Here is a 22,655-nt window from a genome sequence, read left to right as displayed (position 1 = left end):
GCAAGTCCACGTGCAGGGTGACCCTGGGTGGCACCAGGGATTGGTCCCCATTGGAGGCTCTCCGGGCGCTTCCCTCTTCTCCTCCGTCCTCGCAGGACCGGTGCCTGAATCCGGGCGGACACGTGGGCCGCATTCCTTGGCCAGGCTGAAGGGAACGTTGAGACGGATGAACAAGAGGAAGGCGGGTGGCTCGTCTGTGGTTGGCCAAGCCCAGGGGTTCAGACTTCCTTTTTGGCAGCATCTCCACGGTCTGTCTGTCTGTCTCTCAGTCTGTCTCTGTCTCTCTGTCTCTGTCTGTCTCTCTGTCTGTCTGTCTGTCTGTCTCTGTCTTTCTGTCTGTCTCTGTCTCTCTGTCTCTCTGTCTGTCTCTGTCTGTCTCTGTCTCTGTCTCTCTGTCTGTCTCTGTCTCTGTCTCTGTCTGTCTCTCTTTCGGTCTTGAATGATGTTAAGGGAGTGGAATGGGGGGACAGACGTGGGATGGAGGCCCCTGGACCCGACCGGACGCCAGGCCTTCCTGCTTCGGCTCTGGTGGCTCCACACACGTCTGGGGTTCTGTCCTGTCTCCTCCTTCCACGCTTCCCCTGCCAAGCCCCCCTGTGGCCCTGCGGTCTAGCGAGAGCCCCCTTCCGACTGTTAGTTTTTCGTGGGGCAGAGAAAAGGAGAAGAGGGAGAGCACTGGTTCCTGTTGTAACCTGCGGGCTCACAGGGGTGAGGGCTAGGGAATGCCCCGAGGAGGGCCTGGAGATGAGCTTTGTCCACAGAGCTCAGCTCGGTGTCACTCTTGGGATCATGGTAGACTCTGGAGTGAGGAGAATCGCTTTGTCTAACGCGTAGCTATTATTTTGGGGAGATTTGAAGCTCGTGAGGTTTGGAGGAAGCAGACGGTCATCATTTGTTCGTCATTCCAGTGTGGAGACCTTCTTTCTCCCCTGATTCCTCTCCTGTGGCCTCCCAGTGTTTTCCTCCATCCTCAGACAGTCCCTTGACCAAACGACCGTCCCTTTAAGCTTGTCCTGCATCTTTCCCTCCCCTCTGCCAAATTCCTAGAAGAAGCTGTTTATAATTAATTGTTGCCTTCACGTTCTTACCTCCCACTCACGCACTGCGCTGCAGCCTGGCATCTGTGCCCACCATTGAATTGAAACTCTTTCTCCAGGGGCCTCTTCTGGGCTTTTCTTTATCAGCTGACCCCTGCAGATTTTGGCCCTTCCTTTGCGTCCTGGCCCTGTGCTGGAACCATCACTCTGTGTCTCTTTCACAGGATCATCGTCTGGCTTGTCTTCTCTGACCACTTGTGCCTGCGCGCTCTACGCGGGGCCTTGAAGATGGGGGTTTCCATGACCATGTCTATGGAGATAATTCCCGAATGTTATTTATCCCTCATTTCTCATCTGCGCCCCAGGCCAAAAGTGCTGGCTGAACATCGCGATCTGGATGTCCTGTTGGCCTCCAGACTCCCCACGCCTGAACTAGAACTCCTTCCTCCTAGGTTCAGTTTGTGGATGCTTTCCCTCTTTTTTGGTTCTAAGACAAGTGGGTTTCCTCGTCCTATTTGTTAATTTTTAAAATTCCATTTCTGTGCCATGTTCTAGAGAGAATTTCTTTCACTCGTTCTTTTTGAATTCATCTTCTTTCTTCTCGCCAGTAAACTGACCTCTGCTTCATCCCACTTACACTTGTCTAGTCCAGATCTAGTCTCTACATTCCTCATGGAGCCAGAACTCCCAAGATATCTTTTGGGGCCTCTTTTCTTTAGTGTTTTCTGCCACTGCTTTGTTGAACTTACCTTACCCACAGGTTCCTCTTTTCTTTCATTTCCAGAAAAATGCAAGTGTGTGTGTGTGTGTGTGCTTAAACGTTTTTTTTCCATGGTTACATGATCCATGTTGTCTCCTTCCCCTCTTCCCTCTCCTCTCCCCTCCCGGAGTTGGCAAGCAATTCCATTGGGTTATCACTGATCCTATTTACATATTATTCATTTTTGGAGTAGGGCAATCTTTTAAAACCCAAACCCCAAATCCTATACCCATATGAACAAGGGATAAATCGTGGTTTTTCTTCATTTCTGCTCCCACAGTTCCTTCTCTCAATGTGGAGAGCATCTTTCTCATAAGTCCCTCCAGATTGTCCTGGGTCATTACACTGTTGTTAATAGCAGAGTCAATTACGTTTGATTGTGCCACAGTGTATCAGTCTCTGTGTTCAATGTTCTCCTGGTTCTTCTCATTTTGCTCTGCATCAATTCCTGGAGGTCTTGCTAGTTCGTAAAGAAATTATCCAGTTCATCATTCCTTATAACACAATAGTATTCCATCACCAACAGATACCACAATTTGTTCAGCCATTCCCCAACTGAAGGGCAGCCCCTCGTTTTCCAATTTTTTGCTACCACAAAAAGCTCAACAATAAATATTTTTGTACAAATAGAATCTTTCCCATTTAAAAAAAAATCTCTTGGGGATACAAACCTAGTAGTGCTATTGCTGGATTGAAGGGCAGGCATTCTTTTAAAGCCCTTTGGGCATAATTCAAATCGCCTTCCAGGATGGCTGGATTCATTTACAATGTCAGCAGCAATACATTAATGTCCCAATTCTGCCACATCCCCTCCAACATTTATTATTTTCCTTTGCTGCCATATTGGCCACTCTCCTAGGTGTGAGGTGGTACCTCAGAGTTGTTTTGATTTTCATTTCTCTGATCAGGAGGAAAGATTTAGAATGTTTTTTTTCACATGATTGTTGATAGTTTTGATTTTTTCATCTGAAAACCGCCTATTCATATCTCTTGACCAATTTGTCTATTGAGAAATGATTTAATTTCTTACAAATCTGACTTAGTTTTTTGTATATTTGAAAAATTAGACCTTTGTCAGAGGTTTTTGTTATGAAGATTGTTTCCTAATTTGTTGCTTCCCTTCTAATTTTGGTTCCATTGGTTTTGTTTATACAAAACCTTTTTAATTTAATGTAATCAAAATTATTCATTTTATATCTTGTAATGTTCTCTATCTCTTGCTTGGTCTTAAATTCTTTCCCATAGATCTGACACCTATACTGTTCCATGTTCACCTAATTTTCTTATACCACTCTTTATGTTTCAATCATATACCCATTTTCAACCTAATTTTTGCCATACTGTTTTCCAATTTTTCCAGCAGTTTTTGTCAAATTGTGAGTCCTTACCTCCAAAGCTAGGATCTTTGGGTTGAACACAAGATTGCTGAAGTTAATACCAGTTCTTGCAAGTAACAATGAGGACATTGCCCCCACGGCAGGACCCCTTCCCCAATGCTCCAGTGCTATACTTTCCTCTGACCTCTACCCCCCCCCCCCCCAGTCACCTTTTTTTCCCATTAGCCTCAGTCAGTTGCCGCTAGGAGTTTTAACTCCCCACTCCCAACCAAGAGAAGTGGAAGGGACTTTTCAAGCACCAAATCTTAGCAAACAGCACCCAGCATACAGCCCCCATTTCCCTTCACATCTCATCCTATTTTATTTTTAACATTTATATATTTGAGAAATGAGACCTTTGTCAAAAATAGTTGCTGTAAAATTTTTCACCAGTTTCCTATTTTCTTTCTGATCTTAGTTGCATTCGTTTTGTTTGTGCTTAAACTTTTAAATGTAATGTAATCAAGATTCTCCATTTTGTCAGCTATAATGTTGTCTTTGTTTGGTCATAAATTCTTCCCTTATCCATTGATCTTACAGGCAAACTATTCCATACTCCCCTAATTTGCTTATGGTAGTCTAAGTCATGTATCCATTTTGACTTTATCTGAGTATGTGGTGGGAGATTTTGGTTCATATGTAATTTATACCAAATTTAGAAAAATAACCATTCCCCAGTTGATAAGTGGTTGAAGGATATGAACAGGCAAAGAAAACAAAGCTAGCCATAGTCATGAAAAAGTGCTCCAAATCCTTATTAATTAGAGAAATACAAATTGGAAAACTAAAACAACTGAAGTACCACCACACACCCATCAGATTGACTAATATGGCAGAAAAGGAAGATGATAGATAAATGGGGGTAATGTGGGAAAATTGGGTCACTCACGCTCCATTGATGGAGTTGGGAATTGATTCAAACATCCTGGAGAGCAATTTGGAACTCTGCCCAAAGAGCTATCAATCTGTGCCTGCCATTTGGACCCAGCAATACCAATACTAGGTCGGTAGCCCAAAGAGATCAACAGAAAAGGAACAAGGACCCTTAGCCATATTTATAGCAGCTCTTTTTATGGTGGCAAAGAAGGAGAAAGTATGGGGATGCCCATCACGTGAGCAATGGCTGAACTGGTTATGGTAGGGCTTGAAAGAGATTACTTTTGTGCTGTAAAAAATGGTCACCAGAAGGATTTCGAAAAACTGTTAAGACTGCCCTGAACTGAGGCAGAGTGACATGAGCAGAGCCAGAAGACATTGCGCACAGGAACGATAATATTAGAAGGTGAACAACTAGGAAAGCCTTAACTATAATTCTCAGCAACGCAGTGATTCCAGACTATCCCCCAGGATTCCCCATGAAAGTGCTCCCCACCTCCAGAAAGAGAACTGACGTTGTCTGAATGCAGAGCAAAGCTGCAGTCTTCAGTTTGGTTGGGTTTTTTAATGTATCTTCTTCCAGAACATGAAGACTTCTGGAGATGTGGTTTGTGTGATAGCCCTTGGATAACCAGTACCAAATTGCTGACTGTCTTGGGGAGAAACGGAGAGAATATGGATCTCAAAATGTTGCAGGGCAGGCCACTGGGCTGCTTCCTGAGTTCTATTCTCTTTGGAGTACTTCATTTCATTCCATTTTATGATGGATCTAGGACAGTCTTGTGCTGTTTGAATTTCTTTTCCTTTGCATTTAGAAGTCAATTCTCATGGCCACTTACAGGGGTTGTTTCCAGATTAACCTCTATGTACCCTGTGATTTGCAGCCTTGGTTGGTCTTGGTTTTCCTTTTCAGCAAGTGATTCAATCCATTCTTTCAATTGGTGTTTTCTGGGTTTAAAAGTTTTGGGCAGATTTCTTGTGTTAGTTCTTAGACTATGGGGTATAGTGTTCAGTTTACTGTTTTTGTTTTGCTTTTTGAATTTTTTTCCTGGAATTTAATTCATGCATCTTGGCTTCAAGATCAATGTGTATATTTCCCTTAAACTGAGATCATTTTGCTTCCCCCTCCCCCTCCCAAGTTTATTCTTTACTTAGTATTCATATTTGCGATCAAGTATTCATATTTGCGATCAAGTATTCATATTTGCGATCACTTCTCTCTTGTTTTTATTTGTTTATCCTGCCTTTTATCAAGATGTAATTACTTTCCTTATCTCTCTTTTTTAAATTTAAATTTATTTATTTGGTCAATTTCAAACATTTTTCCTTGGTTACAAGAATCACATTATTTCCCTCCTTCCTCTCCTCTCACCCTTCCTGCAGCTGTGGCACAATTTCATTGGGTATTCCATGTGTCCTTGACCAGAACCTATTTCCATGTTGTTGGTTTGCACTAGGATGTTCTTTTAGAGTCTATATCCCCAGTCCTATCCCCCTTGATTCATGTGATCAAGCAGTTGTTTTTCTTTTCTGTGTTTCTGCTCCCACAGTTCTTCCTCTGAATGTGGATAGTGTTCTTTCTCGTAAATCCCTCCCGGGTTGTTCAGGATCACTGCATTGCCACTAATGGAGAAGTCCATGACATTCATTTGTACCACAGTGTATCAGTCTCTGTGTACAATGTTCTCCTGGTTCTGCACCTCTCACTCTGCATCACTTTTATTTTTAAAATGAAATTTATTTAATCAATTAATTTAGAATATTTTCCTATGGTCACATGTATCATTGATCAAGACCTATTTCCATTTTATTAATATTTGCACTATAGTGATCGTTTAGAGTCTACATCCCTAATCATATCCCCATTGGCACATGTGATCAAGCAGTTGTTTTTCTTCTGGGTTTCTGCTCCTACAGTTCTTTCTCTGGATGTGGAGAGCTTCTTTCTCATAAGTCCCTCAGAATTGTCCTGGATCACTGCATTGCTGCTAGTAGAGAAGTCTATTACATTTGATTGTGCCACAATGTATCAGTCTCTGTGTACAATGTTTTCCTGGTTCTGCTCCTTTCACTCTGCATCACTTCCTGGAGGTCCTTCCAGTTCACATGGAATTTCTCCAGTTCATTATTCCTTTGAGCACAATAGTATTCCATCACCAACATATACCACAGTTTGTTCAGCCATTCCCCAATCGAAGGGCATTCCCTCGTTTTCCAATTTTTTGCCACCACAAGGAGCGTAGTTATGAATATTCTTCTACAAGTCTTTTTCTCCATTATCCCTTTGGGGTACAGACCCAGCAGTGCTATGGCTGGATCAAAGGACAGACAGTCTTTTATCGCCCTTTGGGCATAGTTCCAAATTGCCCTCCAGAATGGTTGGATCCATTCACAACTCTACCAGCAATGCATTAATGTCCGGACTTTTCCACACCCCCTCCAGCATTCATTACTTTCCATTGCTGTCATGTTAGCCAATCTGCTAGGTGTGAGGTGATACCTCAGAGTTGTTTTGATTTGCATCTCTCTGATTATAAGAGATTTAGAACACTTTTTCTTGTGCTTATTAATAGTTTTGATTTCTTTGACTGAAAATTGTGTATTCATGTCCCTTGCCCATTTATCAATTGGAGAATGGTTTGATTTTTTGTACAACTGGTTTAGCCCTTTGTAAATTTGAGTAATTAGACCTTTGTCAGAGGTTTTTGTTATGAAGATTGTTTCCCAATTTGTTACTTCCCTTCTAATTTTGGTTGCATTGGTTTTGTTTGTACAAAACCTTTTGAATTTTATGTAATCAAATTAATTATTTTACATTTTGTGTTTTTTCCTAGCTCTTGCTTTGTTTTAAAGTCTTTCCTTTCCCTAAGATCTGACAAGTATACTATTTTGTGTTCACCTGATTTGCTCATAGTTTCCTTCTTTATGTTCAAGTCATTCACCCATTTTGAGTTTATCTTGGTGTAGGGTGTGAGATGTTGATCCAAACCTAATCTCTCCCATACTGGCTTCCAATTTTCCCAAGCACCTTATCTCTTTTAATCAGATCTATTTTTACTTTGACTTTGTCAGATGTCATGACTATGACTCCTGCCCTCTTTTTCTTAGTTGATGCCCATTAAATTCTGCTCCAGTCTCTTATCTTATGTGTGTCTACCTGCCTCATGTGTGTTTCTTGTGGACAACATATGGTAGGATTCTTGTTTCTAATCCACTTCAGTATCGGCTTCCGTTTTATGGGTGAATTCATCCCATTCACATTCAGAGTTATAACTACCATCTGTGTATTCTCCATCATTTCTCTCTCTTTTTTTTAAAAAATGAGTCTTTTCTATTGAAACATTTATTTTTGCTTTGTAGGCCATAAATTCTACTCTCCTAGTTCTCATTTCTCTGGCAATCTACTCAGAAACAGTATGTTCTCAGATTTTATAGAGTCCTCTGCTGTATTGTGTTCCGGATAATTTCCCTTGGTTTTACAGTATTTATTCATCCTTGTTTACTAGAACTATAGACCACATTTCTTTCTGCTGCTAATATTTTCCCTGTTGATTTATCTGTTTTTTTGAATCCTTTTATTTTTATATTCATTTCTTTTTTTCCTGTTGTTCACCTTTTGACTGATTGGATCTCAAAGCTGATCAGTCTCTTCTCACACTAGATCAGTGATGGGCAACCTTTTGAACTTGATATGTCAAAATTCACCAAAAAAACCCAAGTATAACTCAGGTGTTGTGTCACTTTGAGAAAAAACCCATAATTTTGTGATATTTATAGTTTAAATAACTAAAATGTCTAATTGTAATCTATAAATGCAAAACTAATTATTTAACTTACCTGCTTAGTGACTTCTTTGTTCATCTGTCAGTTGGTTTCTTTTGTTAGTCTAATATTATTTAACTTGTGTGGGGTGCTGTGAACTAAGATAAATGAGGGAGAGGGGAAATTCTTTAATTAACCTGCCTATTAGTGACATTTTTGTGGCTGAATTTCACTGGCTAAATCTTCAATTGAAGGTTGGTATTTTGTACACTTAAAGCCCAAGCAAGCACTACTTACTTCATCTGTCAATCTGTTTCTTTTGTTGGTTTTGATATTGTTTAACACTGAGACTAAAGACTCAACAAAAGTTCATAGAGGGAAAAATTGTGAGTAAAGTCATTGCTATATTTTTCAGGGTCATAAAAGTGTCTGGTATCAGTTCTAGGCACTCTTCTCTTGCATGTGGGCTGGAGCCCCACCCAGTCTTCCTCAGGTTCTGTCCTGCCCCATCCCAACTGGCTGGGGGGGTGTGTGCCATGAGAGCAGCAGCTGTTGCCAGCCTGCCCCTGTGTGTTCCTCCCCACCCCCATGGGAGCCCCGTGCACTCCAGCTGCCTTGCTCTCACCTCCCGCCACTTGCCCCCAACCTCTGCGGCCAGCGCACGGAGCAGTCCCCTTTCTCCTTCCTGGCCTGGCCGGGGCATGGGCACGTGATTCCCTGAATGGCTCCTGGGCCCCGAGGTGGGCTGAGCCTGCATGAGGCTGTGTGCCATCGAAAATGACTACGTGTGTCAGTGCTGACACACGTGTTATAGGTTCGCCATCATGGCACTAGACTCTTCATGACTCACCTGCCCAGGTTTCTATCCCAAGTGATTTTTGGTAGGACAGGATGGCCTTGGTAGGATGCTTTCCCTCAGACCTAGTGAGGTACCAGGTTCCCTACTTTTGTGGCCTGTCCTGGTGTCCTCTCCCTCACCTTCCATTTCTCAGTTCTCAGGCCTGCAAGATCCCAGCACTGCCATGCTGGCTCTATTGGAGCGTGAGATGATTTCTGACGACTGCGTTGGCATCTTTGAGTACCTGGGGTGGGACAGGAAGGGCAGCTGGAGAAATGCGGTGTGGACGTGAGCTCTGTTGTACCTAGTTCTCTGCAGATCTTTGTTGCTTAGATCACTGCCATGGTGCTAACTCCCAAGGCCCCAGCAGAGTCCTGCAGGCTCGAGCCCCACACCCACAGACTTGCTGCCCGGCCTGGGGGTCAGTGGGAGAAAGGTGCTGAATGAGCTCAAGGCTAGTTCATGCCTTGGTTTGTTTTTCAACTTCTGACCGCCAGCATCCAAGAATCTGCAGATGTCCCAAGTTGCTTTCTCTTTGGTCTGTCATTTCTGCTTCAGAGATGCCTGTGAGATTAGGGAATCAGAGGAAATGGCCAAGCCCCCCATCTCTCATTTCCCATTCTTCTAGGCTTCTACAAGCAGCTCTCTCTCCCTGGAGAGCAGGGCCAGGAACTTCAGAGTCTCTGTTGAAGGGTGACTTCCCTCTAGTACCTTCCTTGAGGGCAGAAACCATCTTTCTTTTGAATTGTATTTGTATCCCAGCACTGAGCATGGAGCCTGGCCACATGTTAAGGGCAAAATTAGGGTTGTTATCTGAATATATTATTTTAGTAGTCGCCAGGGATTTAAATTGAATCCAATAAATACTCAAGTCAGTTTGGAAATTTATGGTGGTTTAATCAATAAAGGGGGAAGAAATCAAGGAGAAGAGAGGGAAAGGGTATAGAAGTCCTCCGCCAGGAGGACTTTGAAGATGAGAGGTCTTCACTAAGAGGATAGTGTTTGAAAGGTAAAGGAGAAAAGAATCAGCCTAAACTCCAAGAGAGCTCAGCTAAGATGCCTCACCTAAGCTAGGCTACTCAGCTTCTCCCAGTATAGGTTCAAGGAAAACTCATCACCAAACTGGACAATAGCTGCCACCACGCCAACATGCCGACATGCTCAGCATGCTGCCAGCCAGAGACCTCTCCGCCGCCCAAGAGGCCAGAGAGAGGAAGTGATGCGAAATATATAGACGGTTTTACATCACTTTCCTGAGTCTCACATGTACCAATGTTAGCTTAAGCCTGACTTAAGACAGCCGAGCGTGTCTGTCAATTGTTTCTGATTTGTCATTTGCTAGCACATGCTGGTCATAGGCCTCCCCCCCAACACTTAATCCTTAAGTAGGGGTGTAGACATTCCTGGTTGCTAATTCTGAAATGCACACATAGGACTTTGTATAGTCAGTGTTTACTGACTGACTCTCACTTATCTCCATAGCTTATCCATTGGCAAGACCTGCCCATTCAACCCCCTCATCGTTTCCTGTAGCCATCCCCTCTCTCTTGAGATCACCCCTTTGGGGGCTCTCAGAATCTGGGACGATGGCCTGTCCTCCTGGGCTGCCCGTCTCTGGCCTCTGCACCTTTCCAGCTCTTCTTGGCCAAGCTGCCCAGGGGAGATTCTTCCAGTGTGGGGTGCTCAAGGACCATTAGTGCCTCCGCATTACTCCTGAAGCCAACCTCCTGTGGCCTTTCTGATCTTGCCACGGCTTCTATTTCCAAATAGATTTTTCCTACTCAGATATTAGGGTTAAAAATGGCTTGACTAAGTTGATGAGTTAAAAAAAGCTTGTTGTGGTTACTGTTTTTAAAAATCAAACTATGGAGTATGGCAGTAGCTTTATTACAACAAGGTAGAGATAGTAAAGGGGGAGACGCAGGAAGGAGGCAGAAAGTGCTGCCCGTCTGCGGAAATCCAGCTCGGCTCCGGTCTCCCGCCAGGAGTCCTGGGAGTGTCTTCGGCAAGTGTTTCCCGTGCAGAAGCCCTCCCTGCCCAAGAGCCAGCAGGGCCGTAGAAGCGACTCACAATGGCCTCTGCCGGCTGGTTCTCAGAAGCCGCCTGGTCCCCCTCTCTTCCTGCCTCTGGTTCCTCCCCGGGGCTCCTTAGACTGGCTAGGCGGTGAGCAGGGGCGCTTCTGGTTCCTGCTGCACTGACTCAGAGCAGGCAGCGGGGACACAGTTCCCTTTCCCAACCCCCCTGTGGTTCTATTGGGAGCCGGGCATGTTGGAATCTCCCACATTTACGTGCCTGGGCTCCCCAGGGAATCACTTCACATAACTAGCTTATATGTCTAACGATCTTCCAGCTAGAGGTGCCTGCAAGACTGCAGGAGTTGGAGATCAGAGGGAAATAAAAGAAAGAGCAAAGCCAACGAGGGGTGGACGCATTGGCCAAAAAGCCAATTGGGGGCAACCCTCTTTGGCATAAGAGGTCGCATGCAGAATAAGAGCCCCCTTGCGTTGGGTCGACTCCATCCCAAAGTTCATTCTGGATCTTCTGAGGCAGTGCGGGGCTTCTGCAGACTTCTCTCTGGCTTCTTCTTTGAAAGGTCACTTTCTCCATTCAGGGAGTTAGCGAGCGCCGTGCAAGCTTCCCGAGCCCTCAGGTGCTCCGGATCAAGAGGGTGCCCTTGAGCCCTGTACCTGGCAGTGCCCTCCTCTCCCTTCTTTATGGCGTGGGGACCCTGTACATGGGCGTGTGGGCTGTGTCCTGGAGGGCCCACTGTCTCTGCCTGGGGGCTGGCTGCACCCCGGGGCCGTGACAAAGTGGAGCACCAAGAAATATTCGCTGGATGATGCCAGCTTTTCATTTGGAGCTTGAGACACAAAAAGGGTGCTTCCGTATGGCCCAGGGGCGTGTGTCTGGGAGGCCGGGAGTTTCCATCTTATACTTTTCATTGTTTTACCAATGACATGCAATACACTTCTACAAGTTTTTCAAAGCGATGCCATTGAGCTTCTCTCCCTTCCTTCTCCCCCTCCTGGGGCTGGCAGGCGATTTGACCTACGTCATACATGTTTGGTCACACAAACATATTTCTGTATTGCTCATTTTAGCAAGTGAATCATCTTGTAAATCCCAACCCCAACCCTAAACCCAAAGAAAGAGTTCAAAATCACCGCATGTCATGTTATATTTTTTTGAAGAAATGATTAATTCCGCCCAGCCTGTTAAGAACTTCTTTTGGCTATTTTGCTTTCTTATGAACTTTCTTTTTTTCCTTCTTGGCATTTGAGAAAACGATCATTTCTATGACCCTCCTTTAAAAAAACACGATTGCCCTCCCTCCCCGGCTCCCTGTTAAGATGAACAATTTCTGGAGCCTGCGTCTTAATTTAGAATGATTCACTGCGTAAATTAAAAGGCAGAGAAAGAAAAGGCACCAGTCAACGCGGCTGGCCGTCCTTCCCAAGCCTCCTTCGCGGCCTTTCAAACCGAAGGCCGTCTTGGCTACTGAGAAAAGAAAAGCCATGCAGACTAGTGTTAGACTTTCACGGCCCCAAAAGAAGATTTAAAACCTGCAGCATGTGAGCCTAGTCAGGTCCAGAAAGACATGCGTTGAGATTGGCTCCAGGACCAGAGCCCTGGAGGCTGGGCAGTGGCTGTGATGACCAAATTACTTTCGGGTCCTTCATTTATTCACACTTACTTGAATAAGAGAAGACAGAGACCAGCATGTGGGTGCTCCCCTCTCTCTCTCTCCCTCCCTCTCTGTCTCTCTCTCTCTCTCCCTCCCTCTCTGTCTCTCTCTCTCCCTCCCTCTCTGTCTCTCTCTCTCCCTCCCTCTCTGTCTCTCTCTCTCCCTCCCTCTCTGTCTCTCCCTCTCTCTCTCTCCCTCTCTCTCTGTCTCTCCCTCTCTCTCCCTCTCTCTCTCCCTCTCCCTCCCCCCCTCTCTCTCCCTCTCTCTCTCTCCCTCTCTCTCTCTCTCTCTCTCTCTCTCTCTCTCTCTGTCTCTCTCTCCCTCTCTCTCTCTCTCTCTCTCTCTCTCTTTCTCTCTCTCTCTGTCTCTCTCTCTCTCTCTCTCTCCCTCTCTCTCTCTGTCTCTCTGTCTCTCTGTCTCTCTGTCTCTCTGTCTCTCTGTCTCTCTCTCTCTCTCTCTCTCCCTCTCTCTCCCTCTCCCTCCCCCCCTCTCTCTCCCTCTCTCTCTCTCCCTCTCTCTCTCTCTCTCTCTCTCTCTCTCTCTCTCTCTCTCTCTCTCTGTCTCTCTCTCCCTCTCTCTCTCTCTCTCTCTCTCTCTCTCTCTCTCTTTCTCTCTCTCTCTGTCTCTCTCTCTCTCTCTCTCTCCCTCTCTTTCTCTCTCTCTCTGTCTCTCTCTCTCTCTCTCTCTCTCTCTCTCTCTCTCTCTCCCTCTCTCTCCCTCTCCCTTCCCCCCTCTCTCTCCCTCTCTCTCTCTCCCTCTCTCTCTCTCTCTTTCTCTCTCTCTCTCTCTCTCTCTCTCTCTCTCTCTCTCTCTCTCTCTCTCTCCCTCCCTCCCTCTCTGTCTCTCTCTCTCACACACACTCTCGGCCTATGTCCTTTCACTGCTGCGTTCAAGGGACCAGAGAGAATGCCCTTCCTGGGAGCTCCTCTTTTATCTCTTCTCCTTTACCCCCGGATGCTGCCTAGGCCCGTGTCCTGTCTGGGACCCATGCTGGAGCACACTCCTGTGATGCGCCCCAGGACACCGGTAGGACCCCAGCACATGGGTCCCTTCTCACAGGGGGTTAAGGGACTCGCCCAACTAGTGGCAAGCTAAGAAGTGTCTCCAGGCCTGGCCCTTGGTCCACTGAGCCTCCTCCCTTTGTGCCCCTCGAGTGCACCCCCTGTTTGCCAGGGGGGAGGCAGGCAGGCATCACATTTCATTTTCAGATCAGAGTTCTTAAGTCTTCCCGAGTTGCTTTTCTTGGCGATGCTGCTCTCATAGACGCTGCTCGTCTCCTTGGGGTCGTTCTGCCTGGGCTCCTCCAAAATCGGCTTCTGCCTTTTTGTGGAACAATTAACACTTGTATTTTCTCCCTTAAACTGCCCCCCCCCCCCCAATCCAAAGAAAAGCCTTTGTAGGAAACATCCCACAGCAGACATTCCTTCATTGGCTTGTCCGCGAGTACATTTCCCACTTGAAGTGTGAGGAAGCAGCCATTCCGGCCGCGCGTGGAGTCCTTGACGGCTGGCTGGTCAGTCTGAGGAAGCCTTTCCACGACTGCTTTTCACACGGCTTTTATCGGCGACATCCATGTTCCGCTCCCTGAAGTCCGGAAGCCCATAGGGCTGGCCTGGTTTCCCCAGAACTGGCTCTTCCGTAATTCCTTCTTGGGCTTCTGTCCAGACTAGGCTCCCGGCAGCCATTCTTCAGCCCATAAGCATCCCTTTAGATGCCTGCATCTCCGCCCTTTGGTTCTTTCCCTTTTAATTTCCCTTATCGAGGGCCTTTTCTGTGCCAAGCATTGTGCTAGGATCAAGAGATTTCTTTTGCCGGAGCCTGCCCTTTCCTTCTCCCGCCAGTCCCCATCCGTTTCCCTATTGAGCTTGCTGTGTTTCTGTGTCCAGCTATATATATATATATATGTATAACCCAACTTGTTCCCTGTCCTTTGCCTTTCACACAGGAGCGCCGCTCCTGCCAAGGACCCCCACCCTTCCCCCAGGTTCTCGAGCGTCCAAATGATGAGAACCAGCAAGGCTCGGCTCGGCTCCTCTTTCTACCCCAGGATATTCCTTTCCTTCCTTCCTTCCTTCCCCTGTTTTGGAAAACGGGATTGAACCCCCGGCCCCCAGTTCTCCCTTGTTCCACTAGATCCGAGGAGTTTCCCATATTTCTTGAAAAGAGTCTCATAGTTTGTTCCTTTAACTCTTTGTTTTCATGGTGGCCATGAATTCTTTTTCTTAAGCCCTGACCTTCCCTCTTGGAATCAATACTGTGCAGTGGCTCCAAGGCAGAAGAGTGGTCAGGGCTAGGCCACGGGGTCAAGGGACTTGGCCAGGGTCACCCAGCTGGGAAGTGGCTGAGGCCAGATTGGAACCCAGGACCTCCCGTCTCTAGGCCCGGCTCTCCATCCACGGAGCTACCCAGCGGCGCCCCCCCTCCCCCCTTAATTCTTAACAGATCTTTCCTTGACTTGCTTTCTGGTCACTTTTTTACAGCAGAAATTGTCCATTTTCCAAGACCCTCTCCTATGCCTGTCTGACTACTCCAGGCCTCCCTCCCTCCCTCCCTCCCTCCCTTCCTCCCTCCCTCCCTCCCTCCCTCCCTCCCTTTTTTTCCTTTCTCAGCACGTCCTTTGTAGGCTCCAATGCTGTGCTAAGCCCCAGGGATAGGAAAAGGCAGAGAGCAGCCCATGCTCCCAAGGCGGGCCCATTCTGGGCGGAAGATCCAGTTACAGACAGTGGCTGGGGGGGGGAGGGGCGAGCATTCCGAGCCTGGGTGGGGACAGCCCGGGAAAGACCTTGGAGTTCTGGAAGACCGAATGCCAGGCTGAGGATCTCTAGTCATGCTGCCCACCCTAGTGAGCAGGGCCTGCCCCAGGGAGCGCTCTGGGAGTGTAGGGAGAGACAAAAGACTGGCTTCAACTGAGTGTCTGGTCTTGGCTCGGAGGGACCCGCGTTTTCTTTCCTTCTGGTCTCTCCTGGGGAAAAGGGGCCATCGGGTGCCCTGGACTGCCTGACGTGGACTCCCCGGTGGCCCCCAATCCACGCCAGAAGTCCATGAGAACCAGCCGGCTTCCTGCCGCGAGTCCCCTGGAGAGTGAAGACGTGATTGGGCGCAGATGAACGTTGGGGAGCCTTCGGGCTCCCGGGCCAGTTCGGTTTGGTTCTCCAACGGACCCAAACCTCGTCTGTCTGTGAGGAAAAGCAGCGGCTGGCCGCGCGCCTGACAGGGTCCGTCTCTGTCTGTTCCTGAAGAAATAAAGGGTGCGAGCCAGAATGTCCTGGATGAGCTCCGAGGAAAGGAGCCTCCGGCACAGGGACCCCGAGGTGATGAGCCCAGTAGAGTTGGATTTGTGCTCCTTTTGAGCTCTTGGTCCATGCGGGACCCCCGCTGTGCTCATTTCCATTCGACTCCGGCCCGGGGGGAGCCGCCTCCGCTCTAAACGTTCACGTTTCTTTTCACTTAGGCGGGTGATCCTTGGAGGGAACGGAAAGAGCACGTACATGTGCGCTCGTGCCTGCCCCAGCGTGTTGTCTTTATGGCGGACTCGGCCCCCACGGCAGCAGCAGCCCCTGGTGGCGGGGTGGAAGCGCGGGAGCTGCCGCCTCACTGTTGGTCCGGATGGCCCGTTTTAGAGAACGGCTCAGCCCAGAAGCCGGGCCTCCTGCCTCCCGGCTCAGGGCTTGGCTTTCTCCTCTCCCTTTTAGGCCATGGATGTGATGGCTACAGCAAGGGTTGTGTGCGAGGGTAGTCCAGGAGCAGTTCCTGGGTCTGTCGCCCGAGAAAGGGGAAAGCCGCACCTCAGATTCCTTTTTGGAAGTCTGTTTGGGCAGAGGCCTAAAACCAAGATGTCTCTTGAAGGAATTCCCATCAGGGCTACGTGATGCGTCTTAGAGAGGTCCCGGCTCTATCTGAGAGTCAGTGTCCCGAACAAAACTTTTTTGGTGAGCTGAAGCAGTATGGGAGGAAAGGAAGGCGACATTGGAAACTTTGGGCTTTTTTTTTTGAGAATAAGCAGTGATTTGGAAATGTTCCTTTTTGATTTGGGACTTAGAAGGAAAGATTAGAGAGTAATTGTGGCTTCGGTAATTAACTGTAGGAATAATGTTTGGACAAAATGAAATCCAGCTTCCTCTCCAAGTATACAAGTTTATCCTTTTCTCTGACCTTTTAATTTTGCTGCCTTAAAATGGGATTTCATTTTATTCAACTGGGAAGTTTTAATTAATTTAGAATATTTTTCCATGGTTACAAGATTGGGGTTTTTCCCCTCCCCTCCACCCCCCCAGCTGACGTGTCCCACTGATCAATACGTATTGCACCAGGCGATCCCTTGGAGTCTCCATCCCCCTCGACCCATGTGAGGAAGCCCTTGTTTTTCTAGAAATGTGATTTTTAAAAAATTACTCAACGTGGTATTGGACATATTTTTCAGATGGGAAAGATAAGGGAAGGCCAGAGTAATGCAGGAAGGGGTGTCATTAGTGAGCAATACCTCTTGTGATCCCTCTTTCCCCGTTTATTGGTCAGACCCCTCTGAAGTGTGGGACTAAGCGGTCTGATCGCTCCCAGCTCCCGGGGACATCTGCTGGGGAAGCGTGCTGAGCTGTCCCGGAGGCCCATCAGTACCGGCTCCGCGTCCTTATCCTAAACTGGACAGGACCTCTCTGTGCACAAGCACTCAGGGCAGCTGTTTGTGGGGGCCCAGAACTGGACACTGGAGGGATTCCATCCCCCGGGGAAAGGCCGAACAGGCTGTGGCAGGAAAAGGTCGCTAGAAGAAGCGACAAGGAGGCTGATTGCAGAAAGATCGGGAGAGTTACCCACGAGGTGAGCAGGACCAGAACGTTGTCCCTGCGGGGCACTGATCTGAGACTCCTGATGGAAAAGGCCAAGTGCCCCCGAGAAAGAGCTGGTGGCAGGTTGAATGAGGACTGAATGCAGGGCTAGAGAGATCCCCCTCCTCCTCCTGCTCCTCCTCCCCCTCTTTCTCCCCCTCCTCTTACCCCTCCCCCTCCTCCATCTCCTCCTCTTCCTCCTCCTCCCCCTCCTCCTCCAACTCCTCCTCCTCCATCTCTAATCTCCATTTCTCTAATTAATAGTGATTTAGAATATTATTTCCTTGGGATTTCTTCTTCTGACAACTGTCTCTTCATATCCTTTGACCATTTATCAATTGGGGAGTGGCTCTTACTCTTACACATTTGGCTTACTTTCCTATATATTGGAGAAACATAAAACTTGCAAAATTTTCTCCAGGTTCCTCTTTTGCTTCTACTTTGCCTATGTTAGTTTTGTTTGTTCAAACATACGTTTTCATTTTTGTACTTTTTACTTTGTTGTGGATGCCGCGTCCGTCCTTTGGTGACCTGAATGAAATGCAACGCAATCTGTTCATGAAGGATCATCAAACTCTGTACTACCTGCTTAACAAGTACCAGCAGCTTCTGTTATCTTTGGACGTGGAGACTGACTTGTTTTTGTCATTAAATTCTCAAAGTTGCATTTACAAACTCGGAGCCCCTGAGAAGCCGCCCTTTGCGGAGTGGCTAGTTAAAATTTCATCCACAAGAAAGCGTTTTGAGGTTCAAGTGAGAGGCTTTTAAGCAGTCTTCCTCCATTGCGTGTTTGCAGAGGGGCTAACTGATGCCCCCTGTGAGGGAAGGGATGGAAAAGGCAGGCAGGAGAGCTTTTCGCCAATGGCAGGCGGCCTTGTTTGTTTCCCCTCCTCCGCCGGCACTGTGGTGCCGCCCCTTGTTTGGCCGCACACGGGCTTCTAGGAAGTTCTCTCTTCCCTTTAGCGGGAGAAGGAAACGGGATGCATTTGTCAGGGTGGGCGTTTGATGGGCAGGAGGAGCCACTGGGCACCTTTTAAGCAGAGCCGGATTCCTGGTAGGCTGCCCAAGGCTTGGAAAGCTTGTGCTGGGGCCGGAGGAAGGGGGGATGGGTCCAGGGAACTCCTTCCCCGTTCTTCACGGCCGTCCCCTCCGGCGTGGTTATCTTCCCTTCCTGCCTGTCTGCCCCTCCTAGTGGCTGGCCCTTCTTTGCTGTCCTTCATGGGCGTCCCTGCTGGGGATCTGAAAGACCTCATTGCAGCCTTGCATGGACACTGCATGGCTTGGGCCGGACGAGGTTCTCCGCTTCACTTCCGTGTTTGTTCCAGCTTCCGCCTCTGGAACGAGCTTTGGCTCCGCTCGCTCGTGTTGTGGGTCCCGGGGGAGGACCAGGGCAGGGGCTGGGGGACAGCAAACGGGTTTCCTTATTTGGTGGGATGGAGGCCCTCGGGGCCACCCCGGGCTCTTCCAGGCCCTGTTCCCTCCTGCCGCGAGGCTCCAGGGGATGGTGGGTAAAGGGGTGAGGCGCCCCACCTGAAGTTACCAAATGACCGGAGCCAGAGAGCAGGGACGGAAGCAGCCCTTCTCCCGCCCCAGGACAGAAGGGGATGCGAGCCCCGCCTTTGGCTGCCCAGCGGCCTGGCCCTGCCCTTTAAACCAGGGCAAGAAGGGCAGGCAGGCAGGCAAAGTAGGATCCCGGAGGGCCGGCCTCCTGTCAGCGGCTTCTCCTCCCATCTCCCTTCGGGAGTCCCACTGGTTGGCCTCGGCCACTGCTCCTCCCTCCTGGCCTGGCTGCTTCTCCTCCTCCTGCCAGATCTCTTTTGTGCCCTCCAGGGGCCCAGGCGTGCCCGCGGGCCACTGGGAGGAGCCTCCGGAGGGCGGCCGAGGCCCCGCCTGCTCTCTCGAGTCCAGGACTTCCTGAGCGGCCCGCCCCACGGCTCTTACCGGGCGTGCGGGCGTGCGGGCGTGCGGGCGTGCGGGCGTGCGGGCGTGCGGGCGTGCGGGCGTGCGGGCGTGCGGGCTCTTCTTTAGGTGCGCCAGGCCCTCTGCGAGGCTGAGCGGCGCCAGTGGAGGCCGCCTTCTCTGCGCGGCCCCTGGCCTTGCGGATGCTCTGGTCGCAGTCCCAAGGGAGCGGCCTCCGCCTTTCTCTTCTGGCCTCTTCATTTGCCTCATGGCAGCTCCACAGCTCTCCAGCGTGCCTTCCTCCTTATCCCAGCCCGGGGCGCGCCTTCTGGCTCCTCATCTGGCCCTCTACTGTTGTGGCTTGGCATGCTCTGGGGGCCACCCCAGGGCTCATCTTCTCCAGAGTGCGAGGAGAAACACTTAGTGCTCTCTGCAGCATTCGCCCCCCAACTCAGTCAGGCGCTCTTGCTCCTCTGCCTGTCTGTCTCTGTCTCTCTCTGTGTCTGTCTGTCTCTGTCTCTGTCTCTCTCCCTCTCTTTCTGTCCCTCTGTCTCTGTCTCTGTGTCTGTCTGTGTCTGTCTGTCTGTCTCTGTCTCTGTCTCTGTCTCTGTCTCTCTCCCTCTCTTTCTGTCCCTCTGTCTCTGTCTCTGTCTCTCTCCCTCTCTTTCTGTCCCTCTGTCTGTCTGTCTCTGTCTGTCTGTGTCTGTCTGCCTGTCTCTGTGTCTGTCTGTGTCTGTCTCTCCCGTTTGCTTACAATCAGACTCAGGCTTGCACTGCACATGGGCTAGTCCCGGGGTGGGAAGAGGCCGTCTGGGCCAGCTGCTTGTCTTGCGGGCTGGTGACACCAGTCTTCTTGCCAGCTAGCTGGCTGCTCCCGCCGCTCGGCCCTCTGTGGTCACTTATATTCTGGGATGTTGTCTAATTTGGTGGAAGACTCCCAAAGTTGCCGGTGGGGGCAGCACGGCTTTTGCAGGCCTTTTAGCCAGAGGTTTTGGCTGGGAAGTGACAGCGTCTTCTGTTCCATGGGCTTCTCCAGTCAAATCAGCATCTCCCAGAAGAAGTCCTGGCGCCTTCCTGACGTGGGGGCATTTGGGGCCAGCCTGGGAGGAGGTCGGTCCCTCTTGGCTTTGTCCTCTGGCAAGCTGGAGGGAGGAGGCGCGAGGCCCCTCCTGTTCTCGACTCTGGTCAGTACAGGCTGGTTCTTCAGCTGCTCTTACTGTGGGGCTTGAAGGAGGCTTCCTGGTTTTGGGGTGGGCTGCAGCCAGTCCCGAGGTTCCAGGCAGAATCAGCCTCTTGTTTCGCAGTATTGTATTAATGCGTGCCTGCTTCTGTAGTAGAACTCTGTAAGCGTGTGCTCAGATCATTCCGTAGGTTTGTCGGTTTGATGCAAATGTAATTTCTTACACTCGAATCCGTTGTTGTGCGTCAGGAAGAATTGGATTTGGAGTCAGACGGCTTGTTAAACGTATGAATCTGCCCCTTCATGTGACTCATCTGAGCTTGTTTCCTTGTCTCTTACATAAACATAACGATCCTTATGCCACTGACCTTGCCGATTTATGAGGAGGAGCGCACTTCTCTCCCTAACTCAGTCTCTCTGCCCGCTTCCCTCCCTCCCGCCTTCTCCCTGTCTCTCTCTCACCTCGGGCCTGAAATGTGTCATGTTGTCTCATCACAGGGTGGGAAATCATAACTCTTCACACCTTTCACATCTGTATCCTTCTTTCCAAGGCATGCGGCAACACCTCCCCACAATAAACAGTTACGAAGCTTCCTGTATGCAATACTGTGCCAACTCCTTGGCACACAGAGAAAGGGGTGAAAGACATTGTTTTTTCCCTTGAGGAGCCCAGATTCTAATGGATGAGATACTATAAAAGAACTCTGTACAGAGAGACACATGAAGTGGAGTCTTGCAGGAAGCCTAGGAAGAAGGAAGTGGGGGTGGGAGGGAGCTTGTTCTAGGCACGGGGAACAACCAAAGGAAAGACAGGGACTAGGACTGTGTAGTACTGCGTCGAGGGAATGGAGGTACACTAGTGTGGCTCTTGTAGATTACCTGGAGGAGGGAAATGAGCCAGGCTGCCCTGGACTTTAAATGCTGAGTCTGATCCTCCAGTGAATCTGTTGAGCAGAGCCTTCTGGACCTGTCCTGGAGGCTGAGTGGAGGCTGGGTTGAAATCTGGAGAGACTTACGGTGGCAAGCCTGGAGTGCTCTGTGCTTCCCAGACTTTAGATGGCACAAATGACAAGATTTGCACCAGATATATGCAGCAGAGGTGCCGAGTCTGTTCCTGAGGAGATGCCACCCTCAACAATAATAGGAAAGTCAAGAGGACAGGGTTGGGGGGCAGAGATAACAACTTCCAGTTTGCAATGCCTCAACTGTCTAAAGACAGCAAGGGCTGAGAGAGATTACGGTAGGCCGTGTGGATCTGGGAGTCATTTACGTGCAGATGATGCAAGAGAGCTTAGATACCGAGATAGCCCAGAGTCGAGGTTCTTATGTCACAGACTCTTTGCAGTCTGGTGAAACCTGGGAAGCCCTCCTTAGAATAGTTTTTAAAAACTAAACTGTTTTTCAATGGTCAGACATCTATTTTTTCTCCCCCACTCCCCCCTTTAAATTTCACTAGGGAAAAAAGTGAAACAAAACTCTCCCAATAACTATATGGGTCAAAGTGAATCAACGGCAGCAGCTAAACCAACTTTAAATCCCCAGGTAGCCTGAAAGTCAAAGGAGAAGCGAGTAAAATGGGAAGTATTTGAATTAGCCATTGAAACCCATTGAACTGATAAAGGACCCGGTTTTGTGACAAAAGCCATAAAATAGATCAACCATTGGTTAATGTGATTGAAAAAGAAGGGAGAAAACCAAATTAGCAGTGCCTTTTTTTCAGTGATCAGATACATTTTTTCTCCTCCATGTTTCCATTCCTCACGGGGAGGGAGGAGGGAGAAGAGTAAAAGGGCCGCTAACAAAGCGCGCTGGCCGAGCCCACTGCATACCTTTCTCTGCCAAGGTCCTGTGGAACCCTGACAATCGTCCATTGGACCTTCAAAGGTCTTCATTCCTTCCGCGTTGTTCGTGCCTGCGCTTCCCAATCGGCTCTCTTCCTTCTCCCCTCCCATACAGCAGTGCAGCGTCCATCCCTTCGTAGGACGTTGCCGCACCTCTACGGAGGTCCTGGTACACAAGATCCTGTTCTTCCTGGAGGGCGCGAGCTGGCACCAACGCCGGCCTTTCCCTTTCTGTCTGCTTGCCCATCTCATCATTTACTTTTACTTTCTCCGATTCTTCCTATGGCTGAGCTTCCTGTTCACAGCCTTCAAGCATTTGTCCACTAGGAAATGGCTCTTGGTTTCATACATTTGAAGTGGCCTTCTGTCTCAGAAATGTGACTTTATCAGAGAAATTGGCTGTAAAGAATTTCTTCAGTTCTGGTTTCCTTCTGCCCTTTGCCCTTCGTTTTGTGTTGTCAGAATTGCCGGCTCTGCCTTTTGAGATCTTTTTATCATTTGCTGCCCCTGTTCGTGGATTCCAAAGGTAGTTTCCTTGATGTGACCTTTTAGGGCTCCGTCACATGTTTTATCCGTGT

General features: G+C 48.8%; 1 protein-coding gene across 3 annotated transcripts in view; it reads left to right on the top strand.

The window, feature by feature from the left end:
• The window catches only part of DENND5B (DENN domain containing 5B), a 118,391-nt gene that overhangs the window by 4,289 nt on the left and 91,447 nt on the right, over nucleotides 1-22,655 (top strand). The window contains exon 1 of one of the 3 annotated variants that reach the window (XM_007502531.3): nucleotides 17,968-18,211. The exons of the other annotated variants lie outside the window; for them this stretch is intronic. Within the exon in view, the coding sequence (XP_007502593.2) occupies nucleotides 18,163-18,211 (49 nt within the window). The 5' untranslated portion in view covers nucleotides 17,968-18,162. Of the gene's footprint in view, nucleotides 1-17,967; nucleotides 18,212-22,655 lie in introns of those variants that run through there. 3 annotated transcript variants of the gene reach the window in all.

The sequence above is a fragment of the Monodelphis domestica genome, chromosome 5 (genome assembly GCF_027887165.1).
Source record: "Monodelphis domestica isolate mMonDom1 chromosome 5, mMonDom1.pri, whole genome shotgun sequence".
Taxonomy (NCBI): Eukaryota; Metazoa; Chordata; class Mammalia; order Didelphimorphia; family Didelphidae; genus Monodelphis; species Monodelphis domestica.
The sequence above is the reverse complement of the archived record's forward strand: the minus strand, read 5'-3'. Positions and strand labels throughout refer to the sequence as shown.